This window comes from Electrophorus electricus, chromosome 8, assembly GCF_041902795.1.
Source record: "Electrophorus electricus isolate QZ-2024a chromosome 8, ASM4190279v1, whole genome shotgun sequence".
In the NCBI taxonomy this organism is placed as follows: domain Eukaryota; kingdom Metazoa; phylum Chordata; class Actinopteri; order Gymnotiformes; family Gymnotidae; genus Electrophorus; species Electrophorus electricus.
The window spans coordinates 32,276,956-32,286,491 of NC_137504.1; the positions used below are offsets into that span (position 1 = coordinate 32,276,956).

The 9,536-nt window shown below is 40.1% G+C and overlaps 1 protein-coding gene across 1 annotated transcript; it reads left to right on the forward strand.

The window, feature by feature from the left end:
- The first annotated feature begins 5,860 nt into the window (after positions 1-5,860).
- On the forward strand, positions 5,861-9,272 carry nccrp1 (P1, F-box associated domain containing). Its single transcript, XM_027032688.3, has 6 exons — positions 5,861-6,060; positions 6,715-6,801; positions 7,016-7,112; positions 7,751-7,846; positions 8,635-8,773; positions 8,968-9,272. The coding sequence occupies exons 1-6, from the start codon at positions 5,916-5,918 to the stop codon at positions 9,112-9,114; spliced, it is 711 nt and encodes a 236-aa protein (XP_026888489.2). The 5' UTR covers positions 5,861-5,915; the 3' UTR covers positions 9,115-9,272.
- Positions 9,273-9,536: the final 264 nt, after the last annotated feature.

Below are 9,536 nucleotides of genomic sequence, written 5' to 3' on the forward strand. Positions count from 1 at the left end.
TAGTTAATATTCATTAAAGTGAGGTGGTAAGCATACCACCTTTTTAAAATCAATATCTCCTTTGTTATTAAACAAACCTACCACTATTTAATAACCAGTTTAAGAACCTTTTAAATATTCCCTTTGCCTCTGTGAGCTGTTGACTGTACTGGGTTATACTTTTGATTTTGCAATTGCTTTATTTTCACAGTTGATGTATAATTGGTGAAACAGAATTTTTTTTTTTTAGCATATATGATGTTTGTGACTTTGTTTGTCCATCCAGTGTGAGGGCAAGGAGGTTGGTGGAAGTGGGGGTTATGGAGACAGGCCGGGGTGGCAGACCCAGGCTGGTGGGGGAGGAGGATATCCATCTGGCAACCACCAGCTACACAGCCACTAGAGCAATTATGGAAGTGGACTATCATCTAATCCGCAGACACGTGCTCACACGCGCGCATGCACACACACACACACACACACACACACACAAACTCATGAGAACACACCCTCTTACAAATAGATTTTCTCTGGACTCTGGTCAACACACTGGCACACTCAAGATGAAGAGATGAAATACATAGAGAATGTGAACAAGAGGTGAGGGTAGAGGGGAAAAAAGAGGAGTGGAAATGGAATGAGAGATGAGTGAGGTGGAAAAGAGAGAGAAAGAGACAGGGGGAGTGAACCACGTCATCGCTGGCACACTGGATCAGATAATCCAGATTAGAGAGTCTAAAAAGAACCGGTTTAATCTCCTGCCCAGCCAGTAATACACAGACCGATGTCAGCACCAATCACTCACTCAGTGATAATCCCTGACAAAACGCACACACGCCCCACACATATGCAACACACTCCACATATGTGACACAGTGCAAACAGCACCTCCTCTTTTGTGACACAAACAAACACAACACCCAAATAATTCTTTTTCACAAACACAGAAACATAAAATACCATTTTAACACACACAGACATTCAAAGTCTCAGAAAAAACATACATCTAGTCTCATAAACATGCAACACTTACAAAAAACCATACATGAGTGATCTAGATGCACATAATACCAACACAATTTACACTATACTTTTGACACACAGGCTCACAAAAATATGCAGAAAAACAATAATAGCAATACAATTAAAATTTTAATTAATAAAATTAAAACCATTAAAAGTCTCACTGAAACAGTTACAGCATGTGATGTGTTGAGTGGTTGCATCATAGCTGTAGGAACACATACAGTTCCAATATATAAATAACACACATACCAAATAATCTAAGCAGATAAAGAGGAGTAGAGAGAATCGAAATGTGTAAGTGGTATGGGAACACTGACTGAATGAGACCATGTGTGCCCCCTGGTGGTCGTTGCCTGTTTCTCTGTTCTTTTCTCACACTCTCAACATGCGGTGATGTAATGCCAATGTGTATCAGAGTGTTATGGTATGATGTAAAAAGTTGTGTAAAGTCTGAGGTTAAATATTGTGTTGTGTGTGGGTATAAAACTATGAAAATTGCAGGTTCTAGCAATTCCCAAATAGCTGTTATATTGGGCTTTTTATACACAAACAAAAAAAACTGAGTGATTGGTGATGCTGTAGATCAGAGGGGTCATAGGTAAACAGTGAAAATCACTGACTACACAGAAGGGCCACAACCAGACAACTTGGATCCACATTGACCAGAGTACTGGATAGGTCCAACAGATTGGACAACTGCATGTTCCTCCTGCACCGTGTGCATCTGGGCAATGTGGTGTGCAGAAGGTTTTAGATTTCCCTGTTGGAACTGGTTGTGTCAGGCCCCCTGAAGGACATTTGTCAGCAGGATGAATCTGTCCACAACCAGACAGGATGAATCTGACCACAACCAGACAACTTGGATCCACATTGACCAGAGTACTGGATAGGTCCAACAGATTGGACAACTGCATGTTCCTCCTGCACCGTGTGCATCTGGGCAATGTGGTGTGCAGAAGGTTTTAGATTTCCCTGTTGGAACTGGTTGTGTCAGGCCCCCTGAAGGACATTTGTCAGCAGGATGAATCTGTCCACAACCAGACAGGATGAATCTGACCACAACCAGACAACTTGGATCCACATTGACCAGAGTACTGGATAGGTCCAACAGATTGGACAACTGCATGTTCCTCCTGCACCGTGTGCATCTGGGCAATGTGGTGTGCAGAAGGTTTTGGATTTCCCTGTTGGAACTGGTTGTGTCAGGCCCCCTGAGGGACATTTGTCAGCAGGATGAATCTGTCCATCACCAGAGCTGCAGCACCGTGGGCCTTCCTTCATTCAGGTCATGTAGGCTGTGTCATTTTACTGACAGCCATTTTCCAGTGATCAACATCCTAAATGCTGTAAATCACATCAGCCTTCTGTCATTAATATAAAGCCAAACATTAGCTTTGAAACAGTTTTTAAATGCTCTATTCTGGATAAACAAAGTCATATATGCCTAAATATATACTTCCATGTATACATAGAATTACACATAAATAACACTAATTATAATAATAGTTCTAGTCTGCATATTGTTAATGAGCAGGTGGCATGTACTATTTCCTAGGCATCATCATTGATCCCTGTATCTTAACAGTATTCTAGTTCATTGGTATCTTGGACTCTAACCTACTGTACTGGCCAGGATATATTCTATGAGTAAATGACAAAGCACTTTTGTAAGTCACTCTGGATAAGAGCGCCTGCTAAATGCTGTAAATGTAAATGTAGGCAAAAGCACATGGCAGGAGAATGTGCAGGTGCACTGGACAACTGGGACACTTCAGTGGCATCCTGCACTATAGCTCTCGCTGCTGCTGCCGGTGGCAGATGGGGATCCTTCTCATCCCATCCCATTCCCTCCCAACCCCTCCCATCCCTTTTCATCTCCTCTCATCCCCTCTCATCCCCTCCCATCTCCTCCTAACCGCTCCCGTCCCCTTTCATACCCTCTCATCGCATCCTATTCTCTCCCATCCCTTCCTCTCCCATCCTCTCTAATCCGTTCTCATACCCTCTCCTCCCATTCCCTCCCATTCCCTCCCATACCCTCTCATCCCCTTTCATTCCCTCTCATCTGCAGGTTCTGGACACTTTGGCTTCTTCCCTAAGCTCTGCTGGACACTGGTGGTCTGACTGAGGCTTCTTACAGTGTGCTGGACCCTGCATACATGGAATCAGACACAATTTTAATATCACTGCCAGTACTTGATGAGGATAAATTGTGTAGAACTTTTTAATGTTTTGATAAAAGTCAGTGTGATAACTAGCTGATATGTTAGTCAATGGTTCATTATATTTTATACAGTTTTTGGTTTGTTCATAAACAGGGCCTCCTGTAGTTACCATCTGTGTTAGGGTTGGTGGTGGAAATACACATGGCATCACTGCTGCCATCTTTAAATATATATGGAGAGACATGTTTGGATAAAAGATGGAAATGTTTGCTTCTGTTTTAGGTTTCATCCCAATCACTAATCCTGTGTTTATCCATTATTTATTTACAGATAATTAATGAATATAATCATCTCTCTGTGAATGGTGTGGTATGTTCTGTGAGGAAGATAAAAGCCCCTGTATTCTTTCTCATATGCTGCAGTGTTATGAGCTGGAACTAGACAGTTAGTCCTGCCCTATGTAAAGAGTAAACATGGAGAGGCAGCATTTAGCTATTATGCTGTTTTAATAATCAGCAGATACTAGCACAGCCCTGAAACTAGATGTTTTTAAATCGAAACTAAAAACAATCATATGGCCAGGCTTTTGGCTCAGGTTAAACACTGGTCCCGCAGATCCTGTAGCACTGCACTTTCAACTTTTAAGTGCTACAGTGTGCTTTATTTATTTTAATTCTTAATGTATTCTATCATTATCTTTTATCTCAATTTATGATTCATGTGATTTTGTAGACTTTATATCTTTTATATCTTTATATGTTTTATATATTTATATCTTTTATCTATTAAACATATTTCATTCACCTTTTATTTTTTTTATCTTTCATATTTTTAAAATTAATTTTAGTTAATTTTCGTATATTAGCTACATTTAGCTTTATTTCATTTAGTTTTCTTTTATTTTTGACAAAGACCTTCCTGAGATGATAGATCTCTGTAAGTAATAAGCTTTATTATTCTTCAGTGTTTTTTGTGAAGCACTTTGAATTGCCACTGTATATGAAAAGTGCTATACCAATCTTGCCTTGTTTTGTCTTGTACTGAGATATCCTTGATCAAAGCACGGGCACAGTTGTTTGGCATGTGTTGCTGCAGGAAAAGTGTAAGGTTATACGAGAGGTTATAAGAGAGGTTTGTGCAATGAACAAGCTAAGCAGATGGATTAGGTAGCAGCATTCAGCCATGTTTATAGACTGGGTATGTAAAGTCATGTTGGGATACTGGAGGTATCCTGGTGAGAATATGATCTTGGTGTTGGATGATGTGTGTGTTGAACTATTTGATTTCACTGTCCAGGCCCTGTTTCATTGTGGGTGTGTATAATTAGTAGAATGGGGCCAGGCTACCCCTCATTTGGTATATTTCCTTTCTGGGGTTTTTTGTGGTTTGTTTGTTTGTTTGTTTGTTTGTTCCTTCATTTAATTAGTTTTTTGTAGCTGGACCGCCAAGGGTAGTTTTATTAAGCGTGTGCACAGTATCTGACCCTTGTAATTGTAATAGGTTATCTATAACTTTTTTGTTTGTTTGTTTAGCTTGGTTTGGGCATTGACTGGGACCCAGACCTAGGTGTACAGGGTTAGCAGGCTGCACCTATGTCTATTTTCTATTCAAATTTATTTGTATATTTTTTTATAACACAAGTTGTCTCAAGGCAACTTTACAGAAATCATATATTATTTATATTAAGACTGTTAGTGTGCTGTTGTCCAAGTTATTTTCTCCATTTTGTTTGGCAAAGGTTTTTTTGTTTAGTTTTATTTTTAGGTACAGTGCTGTATTATAATTTCTTTTTTTTTTTTCTTTTTTTTTTTTTACCTATACCTGCTGGGAGACTCCAGTGTTTGTTATTTGTTTATTGTGCTTATGAAGGCCTAGATTTTATAACTCTTTTTCTATTACTAAATAAATATCTATGTGAATATTTTTATAAACAGCTTTGTCTAAGTCATTCACATGCATGCATGCCATAGATTAAAGCAGGATGCTGGGTTGACCTAGTCTGGGAATGCCCTGGGATACTTCCACATCTGATTATTGAGTAATTCTGAAATCCATTTAAATTTAATTAGACTCCATGCACAAAGAAAAGGGTCGTACATCAGAATAAGCAATTAGGAGGTCATAACATTTTGCAAGCAAAACAAATATTTTGCAAGATCCTCAAAAAGTCCTTTTATATGGATTTCTTCATCAGCTTCATGAATAACGGAACCTCCCAGGGTGAAATCGAATCACAGAGTTGGTGAGGTATGTCAAAAGAAGCAAAAGGAGCTACAAAGAGACCTAAAAATACAATAACCAACAGTCTCATGACACTGGGCAACTATTTTCCTTGGGATTACATGGCAACACACAACATAATCTGTAGGAATGTAGGTGTAGGAGGTGTGGTATGTACAGAGTATAAACTTTGAACCTAAGTTATCTTTATTGAGGTAGGCTACACGTTCTAAATTGTCTGCCAATTTGTTCATTTTTTCGGGTTTTCTTCTTCTTTTTTATGACATTGTGGCAAAGCTGCCCAAGATTCTGCATGTTACATGCTGTTACTGAAATTAATAAAGTTAAGGCTTCGTTAGCGTACATGAGAAGCCTTTCAGAAAAAGGACTGGGAGGATATAAACCATCATCTGATCATCATTTCACATTCATGGGTGGGGCAGGGGTTGATAAATTACACCTCCGCTCGTACTCTTCCTGTTTCTGTCATACTGCATGTAGGAGCGGTTAGTGGAAGCGTCCCTGATGGCGGATGAATGGAAGAAGAAGTGCGATTTGGAGTGGCACCTGGGGTCTAACCATGTCCCAATGCCCGACAGCGTAGACTGGAAAACCGTCTACGGAAAAAAACCATTCGAGCGGAATTTACTCAAGAACCCGCGGCCCCACGGTAATTTACGTCATCAGTAACGTGACATGTAAACAGTCCATACGTGTGCGCGCATGTGGCTATGTTTACATACACGTCTGAAATTAGTTAGCTTGGCTGGATGGATTAATGGCTGTCCCTCTTAAAGTTTTTGTGAGATCGAGTTTTTAAAAGACGTGAGGTACTTTTTAACTTTTAGTAAAAATGTAGTCTTTCCACAGCTTCTACACGCTTGTAGTAGATGTCAGATAGCCAGGTAGCATTGCCAGCTAAAGTTGCGCTAGCTAGATAAAGTTTATGTCTTTGAATCAGAAGAGAATTTCTGAGTTTAGGAACGGTCTCGTAATGTAGCTGTGAAATGTAGACTTTAAAGATCAGGTCAGGATTTTGCAAGATAGTTGCAACACTTTGATAACTGGGTTTTTTGAAAACTTATTTGTAGAAAACCTTTTTTTTTCTAAACTAGCTATCGTTAGCTACCCAGCCAGCCACAACGTTCAAGCAAATTTCACACTATTTATTTATTTATTTATTTTTGTTTTTTGCTAGTAAGCAAAGCTCTCTTTTTTGCCTCTGGTTACGCGTCGTCTGCATATGTGTTGAGACGGGAAGGGCGTCGGCCTCAAACTTGTATAAACGTTAATCCCGGGCAACCGTGATTGTTCTGGTTAACAGACGTGACCCACGAGGCACCGCCACCCGAGCGCGAGATTCCGGGAGTACCTACGAGAGATGACGTGCCCCCCCAATTAGAACCGACGGGTAAACTCCAGGCCTTTAAAGCATAAATCATATTTCTGATAACGTCTATAACAGATGGCCACATCAAGTCCATTATTTATGGTTTTTACTTTAATGATGTGGTTTCTCATACCTGAAACAATATAAGATCTCGTGGGAAAACCATTTGTTTTATGTGTGTGGACTAGCTGTGTTATTAATGTCCTGTACATCACACCTCCTGGGTCTCTTTCAGGTGATTTTGCAGGTTGGACAACCAGCACAGAGGTGTTGCCATATGATACAAACAACATACCACCAGGTGCGGTGGTCTGCTATTTGCCGCAGTACAGGTAAAGTGTGGTGATGAGCAGCGGAACCTCTAGGTTTGAGGTTGAGGATGTGTGGGTGGAGTCTTAGGATGTGGGGAAAGCAAACATTGGTTGGGCGTGTGTGAAGTTGTCAGAAAGACTAATAAGGACTAACAGCCCACCCACTGGAGTAACTGACCCATACATTTGTAAAGCTGTTTTGTAAAGACTTGTCTTGTAAAAAGTGCTACATAAATAAACTTAACCTTGACCATATTCTGTTCACACTAGCTGGGTTTATCTGATTATTATTTTTTTTTTCTAAACACCCCAGGTGACAGTGGTTTTGGTCCATTTCTGTTATTTTCACAGAATCTTTTATTCATTAGTGTGTGTTGTGCACTTTAATCAGATGTGGTACATTAAATGTTGGTTACCATAAAGCCCAAAACAATATACATGACGAAAGGGACCCTTGCAGTTTTTGCAAGTATTGCATAAGTGTGGTCTACAGTGTAGTGTGATCGAGGTGAATATGGGCAGGACTGAAATAGGTTTTGGTGGGCCACAGTAGCTCAGTCCAGGTTTACATACACTTGAAGGTGCTCTTGTTCCACTCTTGTTGGGTTTGAATACAACACTTAGGTTCTTATACTGATGCACTTTGCGCCCCCCTCTAGGTGGTTTTCAATGTCACAGCAGATTGACCTGAAGGCTGAGGGTCTGTGGGATGAGCTACTGGACAAGTTCCAGCCAGATATAGTCATTGAGGACTGGTGAGTCATGAGTGCTTGTTGTTATCTATAATTCAGCACTGGTGAGTCATGACTGCTTGTTATAGTCTGTAATCCAGATTGTTGAGGTAGAAATGTTCATTTTATTTCATACATTTTTATTTTTTGTTTTGATATTTTTTGTTGCTGCTAAAAAGAAGTTGTTCTTCAGCTGTAAATTGACCAGTGCAGTGTGTACATGGTCGTGTGTGTAATATAATCTGTACAAATGAAATAAATTCACCTACATGTCTACCAATCCATACTGTGAAGCATGACACCAACTGCACAAACAGAATGTGGTTTTTCTCCTCAAGAATACCCTTATGACCTTTAATAACTGCTGTTGGCTAAAGAGAAGTGAGCCAACCACTCTGCCAGTTGAGAAATTTTGGAGTTTATTATTCTTTCACACCAAGTTTCTACCTGTTGCACTGAGTTCTGCTTTAAGCAGGGTAACGAGTTTCTTAACACATGACTTAAACTGTGGCTTGTGGGATGTTGTTGGTTGTGGCTGGATAAGTCTTTGGCGTGTGTGTGTGCGTGCGTGCGTGTGTGCGTGCGTGCGTGTGTGTGTGTGTGAAGTCTGAACAGTTTACAGTTTTGGTGTCCATCATTAAAATAGTAACTCTGGCAGGCGAGGGGTGTATTAACAAATCAAAAATCTTCACTACAGATTGTCCTACAGATGATCTCAATTCTTTTGCAAGGGGTGTGTGTGCGTGTATGCAAGTGACTTGTATGTCAGTTAAGTGTCAGTTAAATGGATTTCTCTTGTGATTCGTGTGTAGGTATGAGGAGAGTCAGCTTGATGGTTCTATCTATGAGCTTCATGTGAAGTTGCTGGCTGCTGATCAGCAGACTGTCTTAAAAGAACACCAGTGTATGCCCATGGAGAACCTGGAGAAATACTCCCACAACTGGAAACGGGTAACACAGCCGCACCAAGACACATGCGCGTGCAATTGCACACTATTTCCAGTTACCTAGTTAGCTTTACTCACCTGCAAACACATGCTTCGTGCTTCACATGGCTGCATTTGAAGCCATTTTGTTGTTATTATGAAATAACACCTTAGAAGGAATGTATTGCCTCATAACTCATACATTGTGCATGTGTGCAGGTTTCCCACACTTTCTCAGGCTATGGGCCCAGTGTGAGGTACATCCACTTCCAGCACAAAGTGAAAAGCAAGTTTATGGTGGAATTCTTTGGTACTTTGGTCACAGACAGCTCTGTGGTCATCAAGGCAATCAGATCCACTTCATAATTACCCTGCAGAGACCTAGAGATAAGGCCCTGGTGGGCAGAACAGTTTCTTCTTTTGTGTGATCGCATTGTCAAACCTTAAGCCTTAAAGTTTGCTGAAGAGTGAAATGCCTTTTAGCAGATGTATTGAACCTTTTAATAAACCAAGGTGTTTGACAATGTTGAGTTTTTGTTTTTATGGCTGTGTATGGGTACTGATCTGACAATCCCATTTTAAGAAAATGAATGCACAACAAAATGAAATTCAGTATCACTTGTATTTTGATTGCCTTTTGTGAATCAAAATACAATGTGAATATTTTAGAATGGACATTGACAACTGACATTTATATAAAATTAGGTTTTCTTTATAATACACAGGCAGTGATCATGGTACTTTTTTGGCGGTGTTGAATGTTAAACCATTGGACAGCAGAGGGCGCG

Excerpts from the sequence above, each read along its gene's own strand:
- nccrp1 (XM_027032688.3), top strand. The coding sequence starts at position 5,916 with ATGGCGGATGAATGGAAGAAGAAGTGCGATTTGGAGTGGCACCTGGGG. Across the intron at positions 7,847-8,634 it reads GATATAGTCATTGAGGACTG|GTATGAGGAGAGTCAGCTTG; the intron begins GTGAGTCATGAG and ends ATTCGTGTGTAG. Across the intron at positions 8,774-8,967 it reads ACTCCCACAACTGGAAACGG|GTTTCCCACACTTTCTCAGG; the intron begins GTAACACAGCCG and ends GCATGTGTGCAG.